Raw genomic sequence first — 15,908 nt, forward strand, 5'->3', positions numbered from 1 at the left:
AGGGTCAGACATGGCTTAATAGCCAGCCAAGCTTTAGAATGTAACTCAGATATACTGCTCATTAGTTATCAAATTAACTTACCTCTATGCTGATGGTTTGGAAACCTTAGTCCAGAAGATTTTAGACATGGCTTTACAGCCAGCCAGGCTTCAACATGCTTCATGAAACTCTAAAATTCATTCTTAAAAATTCTGAAGAAAGATATACATTTTTTTTGAAAATATTTTTTTTTTCAAAATAAAGGAGAAATTTTTGAAGATTTTTGAAAAACTTTTGAAAATAAAACAAAAAGAAAATTACCTAATCTGAGCAACAAGATGAACCGTCAGTTGTGCAAACTTAAACAATCCCCGGCAACGGCGCCAAAAACTTGGTGTTGTTGCCGGATTAAAAACTTGGCACCATTGTGGTCTGGAAACAATTGTGAATTGTTGTTCGAAATTGATTGCTCCCCAGCAGCGGCGCCAAAAACTTGGTACATGCGAAATTGTTACTCTGAGGTTGTAAAATTTGTTGCTCATTCTCTCCCTGGCAATGGCGCCAAAACTGGTGCACAATACCATGGTCCAAACATAACTTCACAACTTCGCACAACTAACCAGCAAGTGCACTGGGTCGTCCAAGTAATAAAACCTTACGTGAGTAAGGGTCGATCCCAAGGAGATTGTCGGCTTGAAGCAAGCTATGGTCACCTTGTAAATCTCAGTCAGGCGGATATCAAATGGTTATGGAGTTTTCGAATAATAATAATAAATAAACAGAAAATAAAGATAGAAATACTTATGTAAATCATTAGTGGGAATTTCAGATAAGCGTATAGAGATGCTTTCGTTCCTCTGAACCTCTGCTTTCCTGCTGTCTTCATCCAATCAATCCTACTCCTTTCCATGGCAAGCTGTATGTAGGGCATCACCGTTGTCAATGGCTACATCCCATCCTCTCTTGTGAAAATGGTCCAATGCGCTGTCACTGCATGGCTAATCATCTGGAGGTTCTCGATCATACTGGAATAGGATTTAATATCCTTTTGCGTCTATCACTACGCCCAGCACTTGCGAGTTTGAAGCTCGTCACAGCCATCCCTTCCCAGATCCTACTCAGAATACCACAGACAAGGTTTAGACTTCCCGGATCTCAGGAATGGCCATCCATGGGTTCTAACTTATACCACGAAGACACTTAATAACTCGGACTCAGTCCCCTGTATTAGATATCCAAGAGATATCCATTCAATCGAAGGTAGAACAGAAGTGGTTGTCAGGCACGCGTTCATAGGGAATGATGATGATTGTCACATTCATCACATTCATGTTGAAGTGCGAATGAATATCTTAGAAGCGGAATAAGTTGAATTGAAGAGAAAAACAGTAGTACTTTGCATTAATTCATGAGGAACAGCAGAGCTCCACACCTTAATCTATGGTGTGTAGAAACTCTACCGTTGAAAAATACATAAGTGATGAAGGTTCATGCATGGCCGAGAGGCCATCCCCCAAACGTGATCAATATGATCTAAAGATGAACTAAAAATCATAAGATGTCTAAAAGACTAGTAAAAAGTTCTATTTATACTAAACTAGTTACTAGGGTTTACAGAAATAAGTAATTGATGCATAAATTCACTTTCGGGGCCCACTTGGTGTGTGCTTGGGTTGAGCTTTAGCCTTCCACGTACAGAGGCTTCTTTTAGAGTTGAACGCCAGGTTGTAACGTGTTTCTGGCATTCAACTCTGGTTCGTGACATGTTTCTGGTGTTTAACTCCAGACTGCAGCGTAGAACTGGCGTTCAACGCCCTTTTGCATCGTCTAAACTCGGCCAAAGTATGAACTATTATATATTTTTGGAAAGCCCTGGATGTCTACTTTACAACGCAATTAAAAGCGCGCCATTTTGAGTTCTGTAGCTCCAGAAAATCCATTTTGAGTGCAGGGAGGTCAGAATCCAACAGCATCAGCAGTCCTTCTTCAACCTCTGAATCTAATTTCTGCTCAAGTCCCTCAATTTCAGCCAGAAAATACCTGAAATCACAGAAAAACACACAAACTCATAGTAAAGTCCAGAAATGTGAATTTAACATAAAAACTAATAAAAACATCCCTAAAAGTAACTAGATCCTACTAAAAAAACATACTAAAAACAATGCCAAAAAGCGTATAAATTATCCGCTCATCAAGCGCTTCTCCTTGCTCCTTAGGCCATGGGTTCGAACCTTATGGCCTTCACTAGCAACATTGCACCTTGAATTAAATTGAAATGGAGCCCGATAAAGTTGCTTGTGTTAACCAAGCATTGTGAATTTTGCCTTGCTTCCTTGGTGCTCGGTTAACAAGGAGAGCATAGCTTCCTTGCCTTGCTTTCTTGGCCTTGAGTAGAGCTCTCATGGAGAGCTCTGAGCTCTTAGAGAGAGCGCTATGGCTTTTCTTCCTTGTTGTGCCACACTTTTCTTCTTCCTTAGGCCACGCTTCTTAGGCCACCCTTTCTTGTTTTTTTCTTTTCTTCACCTACAAGTAATCAAAACAACCAATCAAAGTATCACCAAATTCACAAGGTTTATAAATCATTCAAAAACCAATTAATTTTAGCTTAAACCTCATGATTTAGTGTCAAATAAAGGGTGGTTGATTGATTCAACAAAACCATGCAATTCCACTCCAAACACTTGCTTATAATGCAAGAAAGTGCATAAAACCTAATGAAACAAGTGAAAAATGCTTGAAAAGCTAGCATAAGATGACTTGTCATCATAGTTCCACCGAGGATAGCTGAGGCTGAAGCCTCGGCGGCAATTGTATGTCCGCTCCTTTGCTTTGCTATCGTCGAGTGACATCAAGTTGACCGGGTTGTGCGTCAAGTCAGTGGCCTACAGCATATTCCGACCAGGCCACTGAACATACGTCCTCGTCGTTACGTAACCGATACCTAATACAAAATAACAGAAAAATTTCTCAGAACCATGGTCTAATAAACAAAACAACAACATAACATAGACAAGTGTAATATACCTTTTATAAAACAAATTGTCATCTACTTCGGTCGGATATCTGTAGTAAATTTTTTCACTCTTTTCGTGTGTTGCTGTCTAACAGAACGCGATATCAAATTCTTCAACGTTGTTGACTATTGACATCCGGTGTCAAGTAAGTAATTATTGGTTGCCCGGACTTAAAAACGATAGAACCTTCTTCATCATACACTATTTTACCATCATAATGAATGGATAACAACGGATTGATTGGCATTGAAGAGAAAAAATGTCAACATGAGAACTAAAGAGAAGATTAAAATAATGGTATTGAGCTTGGTTCTCCACAAACCATGCTTTTATTTGCCGAAGTCAAGGTGAAGATCGTCGGGGGTGTGGTGAACTTGCTTAAAACTACAAAAAAAACGTATCATGGTATTTAAAATTGGAATAATTTGTTTTAGGAAATAATATTTTTTTATTTATTTCGGAAAAAAAATCCATCAATTTTGCAATAAACAAAACAGAACAAGTAAACACATAAAAATACAATTCAGAGCACTATGAGAAACAAAAATTAGCAGCATCATCGCTCTATCTGCTATCTGTTCCTTCACATATATTCATCATATTAACACCTCTCCCTGCAACAAAAAATCAAATGCCCTCCCTGGCCATTACCAACTAAAATTCCAAGCCTCAATAATTGGCTCATTGCTAGTCAAAAAGTTATGAACCTTCAATTGTTAAAGCCTCAGGGGTTTTAAGTTCACAAATGTTATGTTTCTTTTATGAATAATTCCATTACAGAAAGCGAAACTCCACCATTAAGATTCAAGAGAAACTAGCTGCGTTTTGCATTGCTAAAAGTAATCATTCATATAATTAACTACAAAATTTGAAACCTAGTATGTAAAGAAAAAACATTACACATTAAAATACTTAACTTTCTGGATCCACATTGCTTCTAGAAACTGCAATGATTTGAAAGGCTACATAGAATATGTGACAAATGATAATTGGATGTGTCACTACTTCAAATAATCTCTCTTTCAAGATAAGCTCTCCTTTATAAAGGACTTTGATACGTGCTCAGGAGGGCATTTTCGTCATTTTGGAGTTAAGGGACAGAATGGTAATCTTGTCATATTCAAGGATCTGAATACTAGAAGAATTGTACCATGCCAGTCTTGGACATCAAGAAGACCAAGAGTCCGTCTCAAAAACAGTGGTGCTGAAAGGGTGACAACTCATAAGACCCATTGGGCTAAGTCAGGACAGCAAAAGCCCAATAATGCTTTTTAAATTCAATGGGAGGCATAATTTATTATTAATTTTCAAATTTTTAGGCATTTATGTTAGTTTGTCTTGTTGTTAGAGTTTGTTGGAAGATTTGATTTACTTCTGATTAGCATAGTAGTATTTTTAGGGATTTTAAATTTAAATCAAATCTGATCTAATCTAATAAGATCAAATCTAATTTAAATTAGTTATCATATTTTTAAGATTTTAAAATTTAAATCAAATCTGATCTAATCCAATAAGATCAAATCTGATTTAAATTAGTTATCTTATCTTATCCTTTAACTAGTTTGTTAGGGATCTATTTAAACACCTTTTGGTGAGACAATTTAGACAACTTTGATGAATAAAATTTTCTTAGTGCTTTATGCACGTCTTTTTTAGTGTGATTAAGTGAGGTGAGTGATTTCTTTGCTTGTTGCATGGAGAAGATTGAGTGATTCAATTTTCATCCCTCTGATCTAGGTTGTCAAGGACAGATTCTTTGAAGGTCTAGTAGGGAGTCCCTTCCGGTGACCTAGGTTGCTAAGAACAGATTTCTTAGAGGTCTAGTAGGAAAATCCTTATCTATCTTTTATGTTTTCGCTGTGTCTTTGGGTATGCCCTTTACTGAATAATTCTTATCTATTGTGATATAACCCCTAAGTCCCAAGCTATTTCTTATCAGACTTGAACTTGTGATGGGGTGCAAAGATAATCGTACATTCAATCTTAAAACAATCTGATCTTATAAAGGCTAATCCTCAGGGAATTATATTCTTAATAACAGGAAATCATCACCTGCGAAATCAAAATTTATGTTAGTATAAACAATAAAATATGTAATCATTTTCACTCTAAAATAGATGACACATATAGCAAGTAATGTGGTTGTTTAAAGTATTTATGTTAGAATAATTTGTTGCGTTTCTAGAAGACTTTGGTAATTTGAAACTTGTTTGGACTTGTGCTTGAAGTTTTCTCACAATTTGGTTTGAGGAATCTAAATTTGTAACATCATGGATTACTCTACCAATGAAATAAATAATTTGCACATTTCTTTTGTAGGATATTTTAAGCAATATGTAAAAACTTTGTTTCTGCATCCTTTTGATGGTTTCAAAAACATATGTCACTTTTTATTGCATGCTTCTTAGTAGTCCTTATTAGTAAGAGAGAAAGGATTAAGAAAGGATTCTTAATCATCTATATTATCAAAAAACAAAATGAGTAAAAATATGAAAAATTTCTTACCATTCTTGCTATTCACAAAATAGTGTGAGATCAATGTTGAATTTTTTTCTTCGCTTTGCTTACCCTCTACAATATGTCAGAAGAGTTAATCACATATAAAAGTTCAGAACTCAAATGCAAAATAAAATACATAAAAAAATCTTTCACCTGCTAAAAGGTAAATAAATGTATCATCAACAGTATCCGCAGATGGTCTTCGTCCACCCAACTCAATTAAAAACACAAATAATTCTAACAAATGAACATTTGTCCATCGGTTGTCCCACGATCTTATAAGACGTATGTCCTCGTCGTCACGTAACTGATACCTAATTCAAAACAACAGAAAAATTTCTCAGAACCGTGGTCTAATAAACATAACAGCATCTTAACAAAGACAAGTGTAATATACCTTTTATAAATCAAATTGTTATCTACTTCGGTCGGATATCTGTAGTAAATTTTTTTCACTCTTTTCGTGTGTTGCTGTCCAATGAAACGCAATATCAAATTCTTCAACGTTGTTAGACAGTTCACTTCTGGTGTCATCTACGTAATTATTGGTTGTCCGGACTTAAAAATGATAAAACCTTCTTCATCATACACTATTTCACAATCATAATGAATGGATAATAACGGATTGATTGACATTGTAGAGAAAAAATGTCAACATGAGAACCAAAGAGAAGAATGAAATAATGGTATTAAGCTTGGTTCTCCACCAACCATGCTTTTATTTGCCGAAGTCAAGGTGAAGTTCGCCGGAGGTGTGGTGAACTTGCCTAAAACTACAAAAAAAATAATAATAATAATAAAACATATCGTAGTATTTAAAATTGGAATAATTTGTTTTAGGAAACAATATTTTTTTTATTTATTTCAAAAAAAAATCTATCAATCTTGCAACAAACAAAACAGAACAAGTAAACACATAAAAACACAAACTAAAAACACAATTCAGAGCACTATGAGAAACAAAAATCAGCAACATCATCGCACTATCTGCTATCTATTCCCACACATATATTCATCATATGAACACTTACTCCCGCCTCGAAACAATCAAATGCTCTCCCTGGCCATGACCAACTAAAATTCCAAGCTAATTGGCTCATTGCTAGTAAAAAAGTTATGAACCTTCAATTGTTAAAGCCTTAGGGGTTTTAGGTTCACAAATGTTATGTACCTTTTATGCGTAATTCTATTATAGAAAGCAAAATTCCGCCATTAATATTCAAGAGAAACTAGCTGTGTTTTGCATTGCTAAAAGTAATCATTCAAATAATTAACTACAAAATTTGAAACCTAATATATAAAGAAAAAGCATCACACATTAAAAATATAACAACCTGCATTTTTTAAAATTTAAATATGAAAAAAGTTATAATTTTATTTAATAATTTGACTAAGGTAGGGGATTTTTTTTAAAAGCAGAGGTTTCCAATTATGAGTACCAATAAAATTAAATGAGTAACTGGAAATGGTTTATGAATGCTTTGTATGACTAATTGATGAAGTTGGGAATTGTTGGTGATAGTGAGTATATATGAATATGATGAAAATTGATTTTTGGGTTGTTTGGTGGTGCTATAAAAGATATGATAGATAGGATATTAAGTTTGTTGCTGTATGTGCTTGTGATAAATGATGGTTCATTATGGATTGATGAATTATTGTGTGCTCGAATGATGATGATCGATGATTTACTATGTGTATGATTGATATTAAGCTCCTATGGAAAGAAATTATGTTTATAGTAGTGCAGAAAAAGTATATGGTTAATTAAGTATATGTGCACTTGTGAAAAGGGTGAAATAGTGAATTTGAACTCCTGGGACTGTGCTAGTCACTTTGGTAATTTTGATTAGTCAAAATAAAGTTTGAATTGTGGTTTTAGAGGAATATTAGGCTTGAATATAAAATTTGGTATGAAGGGTTGTTAGATTACCTAATGCAGAATTTTCTGCATAATTGGCAGCAACTTAAAATAAAAATTGAGAGCAATATAGACATGAATTACGATCCAAATTATTTTTCTATCAAACTTCAAGAAGTCAAGATTTCTCTGTAAAAATTTCAAAGGATTCGGCCAAGTGGTTTGGAAGATATGAATTTTTGAAATTTAGTGGTTGCTGCAGAAATTTCTGGTTTTCTGGTTCTGCAGTATTAACTTCAAGCCACTAGAACTTTTGATTTATTTGTTATTTTGAGTTTCTTCCAAAGGGATTTTGAAGTTTGTGAGTCTATTTTAATTGAGTACAAATTTCATGTCCATAGCTATTTTGTAGAGTTAGTTATGTTTCTTGGAAGCAGGGCTGTTCGCAGAAAATTCACAACCAATTACTAAAAACAGGGTAGCACTTCCAACTGACATTCAATTAACCAAACGAGGCGCTATGAATCTGAAATTTAGTTGTTCTGAAACTTAAGGGTGTTGGGTGTATCCTCATCAAAATTTAGAAGTAATGGATTAGATTTGAATTTATTATAGATTTATCAAAAACAGAGCTGCTTGATGTATTTTTTTCTAAATTCTCTTTAGTGCGGCAGCAGATTTTATTAAGATTTTATTAAGTTGGCTATCGGATTTAATTCTAATCCAAACGTGTAAAACTTGATTTAGACCCAAAGGATATGTCCAAATTTGGCAAAATGTAAGAGTTTAGTTAAACAAAGGTGTGTAGGTTATTCCTAGGACACGTTTAAAGCTAAGCGGTGATGCGGAGGTATGCTTAGCTGTAAGGTGAAGTGGACGCATAATGGAAAGAAAAGAAAGTGGGAATTAAAGAATGGAAAGGATACTTAGATGAGAAGAAAAGGGAAGTAAAGAATGAAATAAATAATTGAGAATTATATGTTAAACGGGCCTTTTGCCAAACTGCTAAAACGAAAGTGTCCGCCTAACTGATAGCTTGAGATTGCTAATGCGGGAATGTTCGCCTAAATAATAACACTGTTTCTTACTGTGATGCACATTAAAATGCTATTATGATGAAGCCAAACTGAAACGGGTAACCGTGACGCCAATGTGTCTAACTGACATAGTAAAGGAACCATATTCGGGGTTCACCCCGAGTAATGTCGGGTTGTGGGTAGACAACCAACGCATGAGCTCATGGTCTGCTTAGGACAAACATGCATCATGTTTGCGTATCTGCATTTGATTATGTTTGTTTATTTGTAATTGTATTGTTATTTTGGTAACTTGCTTGTGTACTTGATTAGATATTTTACTTATGCTGTGGATTTAATAATGTATTGAGGACTGATATTTGTGTGTGTGATTTAAGTATATTACTCATGATGCTAGCTTATTTAGATATTGAGGAATGTTGTTTAGGGGTGAGAAATTATTAATGTTACTAAGATTTTGGTTAAGTAGCGTTATTTAAAGAAAGAAATTTAAAACTGTTTTAAGTAGAAAAATTGATCAATTAACTATTTGCATTTACTTTGTTATTACAGTGTTCACGTTCCTACTAAGAACGTGTGACTTCGTTCTCACCCCAAAACTTTTAAAAAACCTTTTCAAACGTGTGACTTCGTTCTCACCCCAAAACTTTTAAAAAACCTTTTCAAAGGTACAAACAGGATAACTAATCAGAAAGCTACAGACGAATAAAAGACTTGTTTGGCTAGTTGCTTCTGGGTTTATTCCCCTCACCCTCGATATTTTAAAGTGTTTTTACAGAGGGATAAGGTTGCAATTGAGTTTTGTATGAACAATTATTATGTATTAATAGTAATTATGTGAGTATATGTTTATCTGACATAGCTGAACTTGAAGTATATAACAAAATAAAAAGGAATTTCGTTTTTCTAAAAAACTATCGACAAATTAACGTGTAGAGGCCCAATATTAAATAGCTAATAAAAGGAAAGTAGATTAATAACGCCTAAGCTTTTAATACGATCATGAGATGCTAAAAGTTAAGGTGTTACAAAAAATACTTAACTTTCTAGATCCACATTTCTTCTAGAAACAGCAATGATTTGGAAGGCTACATAGAATCTGTGACAAATGATAATTGGATATGTTACTACTTCAAATAATCTCTCTTTCAAGATAAGCTCTCCTTTATAAGGGCTTGAACTTATGATGGGGTGCAAAGATAATCGAAACATTCAACTTTAAAACAATCTGATCTTATAAAGGCCAATCCTCAGAGAATTATATTCTTAATAACAGAAAATCATCACCTGCAAAATCAGAATTTATGTTAGTATAAACAATAAAATATGTAAGCATTTTCACTCTAAAATAGATGACACATATATTTAGAGTATTTATGTTAGAATAATTTTTTGCATTTCTAGAAGACTTTGGTAATTTGAAACTTGTTTGGACTTGTGCTTGAAGTTTTCTCACAATTTGGTTTGAGGAATCTAAATTTGTAACATCATGGATTACTCTACCAATAAAATAAATAATTTGCACATTTCTTTTGTAGGATACTTTAAACAATATGCAAAAACTTTGCTTCTGCATCCTTTTGATGGTTCCAGAAACGTCACTTTTTATTGCATGCTTCTTAGTAGTTCTCATTAGTAAGAGAGAAAGGATTAAGAAATCATCTATATTATCAAAAAACAAAATGAGTGAAAATATGAAAAATGTCTTACCATTTTTACTATTCACGAAATGGTGTGAGATCAATGTTGAATTTTTTCTTCCCTTTGCTTACCCTCTACAACATGTCAGAAGAGTTAATCACATATACAAGTTCAGAACTCAAATGCAAAATAAAATATACAAAAAATCTTTCACCTGCGAAAAGGTAAATAAATGTATAATCGCTTCAATTTTCTTTTGTAATAAAAAAATAATTTCATTAAGATGATGAGAAGGATAATAAAAATTGGCTGATTAGGGATACCCAATACAAAAAGCAAAAACAACAATCAGTTTGAAAATATTCAGTAATTTTACTTGTTCATTTCTTTTGTTAGAGAAAGTACGCAATAAAAAGTAGGAAATGAAAAGGGAATTCAAACTTTAAGTTCTTCCCTCAATCTATTGATTTTTTGTATTAGCATGACACATACAAAATCATACATTCATAAAACAATTTTATGAGTCAGATGCCAATACTTTCTGCTGCAAGTACCACCCTTTTTATTAGAAAACAAAAATACAATCATAAGTTTCAAGAAACAACTTACAGCAATAGCTACAAGCTCTTCAAGTAACTCCTCCAAGTGGCGTAAAGGCTGTCAAATAAGGAGATAACGCATGTAGTTCATTAATATTCAGAAGTATCGAAGAAAAAGTAAATGTTGGCAAAATAATGTCCTGTAAATTTGAATGATTTTGATAGGTAACAACTCACCCACTGTGTTGGACCATCAACAGGAGCAGTCAGTGGATCATCATGTATCTAAAGAATCAAGAAGACATTTAGAAGTTGTTTGATGATCAAACTAAATACAAGCCTTAATGTTTACCCTAAACTACTTTCTTTTAATAATAATCCCAATAAGATCCCCCTAAAAAAATAGTACTAATATATATACCTCCATGAAAATCCCTTCCACTCCTACAGCAACTGCAGTTCTTGCAATGCAAGGTATTAGTTCTCGAAGACCTCCACTTGCAACACCTCCGCCATCCAACTAGACATGAAAGCAGAATGTTAAAAGCTAGAACTAAAGAAATCTGGTACGATAGTTGGGTTCAAAGTAGAAACAGATCGTGTGTGACTCCAGTGCTCAAATGGAAAAAAAAGAGGGGTAAGATGAGGCAGGTGTACTCCAATACACAATGATCCTCATGAATCAACAGTGCATAGAAGCCAATGAACTTTTAACATCATGAATCTAAAGAGAGCACTCTGCACTATAATACACTTACTGAAATTAAACAAAAAACACTTCCACATATAATGCATTTTTAACTGGGGAAAAGGAGTAAGAATGCATAGAGAAAAAGAGAATTATATGAGACAACTGTTGTGTTGCAAAATACAAACTACTAAAAAAGTCCAACTACAAACCTACCTTCTTTCCAGCGGGCTGTTGCAGTGAGTGTGTTATATCAGCTACCTGGGATAAACAGTAAAAAAATATTTGAGTTTTCCAAGGGGAAAATGGCATAAAGAGGCAGTGGCAAGAAACTTCACCATGACCCAAATATTAGAATAATGGCAAAAGGGCCTGTGATGAGTAGTTCTCTAGAGATACGGCAAAAGGAATAATGAAGTCAATCTTATTATCATAAATTGGCAAATGCATTCCGTCTGGTTTTTTCTTAGTTTATTCGCATATTGAATATACAACAATATTATTCCTTGGGGATGATGTGAACAAAACACTCCAGTATAATTGACAAAATATCAACAGGAAAAGCGGAAAAAAAATTACGAAAGATTCAAATAGTTATTATCAGGAAGGGAGATACCTTTCTCTCTAACTTATTATAACCTTCCATTGAATAAGAAAGCATAGAGAGATTCAAATAGTTCATCTTAATAAGAAGCATATAATAAAACAAATATTAACTTACAATAGGGCAATTGACTTCTCTCATCCACTCCAGATTACGTGGATCGACAATCAAATCATCTATATAAAAAGGCAACGAATTTAATCAATTCCGGATTTTGAAAATAGAATGATAGAGGATAATCAATTGCAGTGCTGACATTCTTTGAACAAAGTTAAACCTCAAATGCATGTTAACAATTTTGATTATAGGAGGGAATGTGCTACGGATCACTTAAAAAAAATATATAGATTCAAATTAAATCATATATGTAAAAAGAACGCAAGATTAAAATGAAACTAGAACACGTGAAAACAGAAAGCAATTCATGATATTGAACGTTTTCAAAGAGTAACATCATCCAAAAGCATACAGAAGACCTCAAAAAGATATTATAACTCACTGTATCCAAACATAGTTCCTCTCTCACAAACCATAACATTAGGATTTCCAGCCAACCGAACCTTCTCTGCTGAATTTGTCATGACCTATTTATATGAACATTATATAACATGAGAATACTAAAAGACAGAGAATATTTACTGAGCTTAAGTAATTGTTGATTATTAAAACTTGCAACATAGCAGGACAGTATACTCGCGGAAGGAGCACAAAACTGGCCCTTCTTGATGTGGACAATTTTCCCAGTTTTGGCTGCAGCAACTAGAAGATCTGTCTGCCATCAGAGGTAAACACAAAAAGAAATGATGTGATCACATCTACTTAAGTTTATATTCATCCAATTGATATTAAAATTTGATGTAAAGAATATTTACTTGACGGCATAAGAATGCTGGAATTTGAATGATATCTTCAACTCTGCCGACTACTTCACACTATCAAAGAAAAGATAAATCTGTTAAAGGTAGATTAGGATCCAAAATCAAAGACAACATTATGACAAGCTTGGATGGTGTGCCAAATAATTACATTACTGTAAGACTTGTATAATTCCCGAAGGCTAAATTTAGTTAAAAGTAAAACAACTTACAGATATCGAGAGGGAAGTGATGCAGCTTAGAGTTGGTCATTAAAGCAACTTTGACCATATTAAAATGTGCTAGTCTGGCTGATTGTGTTCACATGGATTCATCTTATTTAATAAAGTGTAATTCTATCATCAAATAAATGGTTCAGGAAGGGAGATACCTTTCTCTCTAACATATTATAACCTTCCATTGAATAAGAAAGCATAGAGATTCAAATAGTTCATCTTAATAAGAAGCATATAATAAAACAAATATTAACTTACAATAGGGCAATTGACTTCTCTCATCCACTCCAGATTACGTGGATCGACAATCAAATCATCTATATAAAAAGGCAACAAATTTAATCAATTCCGGATTTTGAAAATAGAATGATAGAGGATAATCAATTGCAGTGCTGACATTCTTTGAACGAAGTTAAACCTCAAATGCATGTTAACAATTTTGATTATAGGAGGGAATGTGCTACGGATCACTTAAAAAAAATATATAGATTCAAATTAAATCATATATGTAAAAAGAACGCAAGATTAAAATGAAACTAGAACACGTGAAAACAGAAAGCAATTCATGATATTGAACGTTTTCAAAGAGTAACATCATCCAAAAGCATACAGAAGACCTCAAAAAGATATTATAACTCACTGTATCCAAACATAGTTCCTCTCTCACAAACCATAACATTAGGATTTCCAGCCAACCGAACCTTCTCTGCTGAATTTGCCATGACCTATTTATATGAACATTATATAACATGAGAATACTAAAAGACAGAGAATATTTATTGAGCTTAAGTAATTGTTGATTATTAAAACTTGCAACATAGCAGGACAGTATACTCGCGGAAGGAGCACAAAACTGGCCCTTCTTGATGTGGACAATTTTCCCAGTTTTGGCTGCAGCAACTAGAAGATCTGTCTGCCATCAGAGGTAAACACAAAAAGAAATGATGTGATCACATCTACTTAAGTTTATATTCATCCAATTGATATTAAAATTTGATGTAAAGAATATTTACTTGACGGCATAAGAATGCTGGAATTTGAATGATATCTGCAACTCTGCCGACTACTTCACACTATCAAAGAAAAGATAAATCTGTTAAAGGTAGATTAGGATCCAAAATCAAAGACAACATTATGACAAGCTTGGATGGTGTGCCAAATAATTACATTACTGTAAGACTTGTATAATTCCCGAAGGCTAAATTTAGTTAAAAGTAAAACAACTTACCTGGACGGACTCATGCACATCTGTCACTATAGGGAGGTCATATGCTACTTTAACCTTCTCAAGTATCTGAAATTATAACATAACAAAATTAAAGAAGGAAGAAATAGTTCAATTACAACAAAATATAGCTTTGTCATTATATGAAATTCGGCAATTACACCGTTTTTCAAACAAGTGTTCCTACTATAATCCTCAAAATGCAAATGACAAAAACAATATATCATAATAAAAAGTAATAGAATCATAACCTTCAACCCCTCAACCATCCCTGGGCCACGAAAAGATTTTGATGATGTTCTATTAGCCTTGTCAAAACTTGATTTGAAAACCAATGGGATGCCAACTCTGAAAGACGCACAAACTCTAGATCATGTTAACTATCAACAAAGATACAAACCATCTTCCGACATTATATTTTACAAGTTTAGTTTTGATTTCTTGTCATGTGAAGGTCCTTTCCCTCTTATCCATAGCATGTGTTGTGTTGGTTTTACTAACCAACATCACTCTTAGAATTACATAGGTTCAATATCTCAGCCCACAGTGCTTGTAATGAGTAAAAACTCTTATACTAGATGCAATTCTGGAAAACAATAAGTAAAAGAGTTCCGCATTTCATGTAGTTATCATTATAGCAAAACATTTTGAATGACACAAAGTTAGATCATGTGTATTAGATAAGAAAAAGGAATTTAACTTCACACAAAATACTACAAAGAATTTAGCTGCAAACTCACGGAGATGATTGTCATGATTATACTTATTGAACTACAGACAATTTTTGTACAATTCAACTTAGGCACTACAATTATTCTCTATTGGATTTCAATCAAATCAACTTCAATCTTTTTCCCATGAAACTAAAAGATGAAAAAGTTCCTTAATAGAGAACAATAGCATACTTAGATGTAACAGTTTTTATGTGCTTAGCCATCTTCATAATGTGTTCCTCTGATTCAATCACATTAGGACCTGCTAACAGGAAGAATGGTTCTGCAGCCTGTTAACACATTCACAGAATCACAACACATTAAAAAAAAAGGAAAGGGAGATTTTGATCGGTGACCCAAGAAAATTCATAGTCAAAAAACACAAAATCTGATAGAAATCACGAACCTTGAGCTGGCTATACAGCATTGACTGTGAATTCATCTTTTTTTTCTTCCGAAGCTGTACACAAAAAGGGACAAAGTATGAGAATTTTGATGAATTCAGTAAAAATGTATGAATTTTGATGCGTTAAGATGCTACATTGTGTAAAATAACATCGAGCCTAGTAAAGTTTGAAACAGTACCTTTTTTAATTAATTCCGAATCTAAACGTAGATGAGGAGAAGAGAAAAGATAGAGTGAGATCTGTCTAACGTAAGAGTGAGCACTTTGATTGATGAAGAATGGAATCGTTCACTGCAAAAGAATGAAAAAGAAATGGCTAGATAATTCTGTGTAGTTGTCGGGGGAGATGGCTATATGGAATCGTTCGGCAATCGCACACCCCTAATAATTGCAAACCGAACACCCCCGCCCCAGCCCCCAATAAACCCCAAACAATACCCACGGTACATTACATTACGTTAAATTTTTAGTTAGTGAAACCTTTAGTACAAAAATTTCTCGCTAATACAATTTGCAACATAGTTCAGTCGTTAAATAATATTCAATCTCTATCATGAAATGAATTTGAATTCTTCAAAATTGAATCTATGAATCATCAAGGTTCTGAAAAC

At 33.7% G+C, this 15,908-nt stretch overlaps 1 protein-coding gene across 5 annotated transcripts in view; it reads right to left on the minus strand.

The window, feature by feature from the left end:
• LOC107634103 (2-dehydro-3-deoxyphosphooctonate aldolase) overlaps positions 4,950-15,908 on the minus strand; it is an 18,546-nt gene continuing 7,587 nt past the window's right edge. The window contains exons 1-15 of one of the 5 annotated variants that reach the window (XM_021123924.1): positions 15,477-15,594; positions 15,298-15,351; positions 15,084-15,181; positions 14,430-14,526; positions 14,182-14,247; positions 13,967-14,026; positions 13,792-13,866; positions 13,594-13,678; positions 11,981-12,039; positions 11,476-11,520; positions 10,993-11,091; positions 10,809-10,856; positions 10,642-10,689; positions 10,102-10,166; positions 4,950-5,046 (exon numbers count right to left, since the gene is read on the minus strand). In XM_021123924.1, the coding sequence (XP_020979583.1) occupies positions 10,110-10,166; positions 10,642-10,689; positions 10,809-10,856; positions 10,993-11,091; positions 11,476-11,520; positions 11,981-12,039; positions 13,594-13,678; positions 13,792-13,866; positions 13,967-14,026; positions 14,182-14,247; positions 14,430-14,526; positions 15,084-15,181; positions 15,298-15,333 (873 nt within the window). In that variant the 5' untranslated portion in view covers positions 15,334-15,351; positions 15,477-15,594 and the 3' untranslated portion in view covers positions 4,950-5,046; positions 10,102-10,109. Of the gene's footprint in view, positions 5,047-9,345; positions 9,679-10,101; positions 10,167-10,641; positions 10,690-10,808; positions 10,857-10,992; positions 11,092-11,475; positions 11,521-11,980; positions 12,040-13,211; positions 13,271-13,593; positions 13,679-13,791; positions 13,867-13,966; positions 14,027-14,181; positions 14,248-14,429; positions 14,527-14,601; positions 14,729-15,083; positions 15,182-15,297; positions 15,352-15,476; positions 15,595-15,908 lie in introns of those variants that run through there. The other 4 variants (XM_021123931.1, XM_021123922.1, XM_021123927.1 and 1 more) reach the window with 4 other exon arrangements.

The sequence above is a fragment of the Arachis ipaensis genome, chromosome B01 (assembly GCF_000816755.2).
Source record: "Arachis ipaensis cultivar K30076 chromosome B01, Araip1.1, whole genome shotgun sequence".
NCBI lineage: Eukaryota > Viridiplantae > Streptophyta > Magnoliopsida > Fabales > Fabaceae > Arachis > Arachis ipaensis.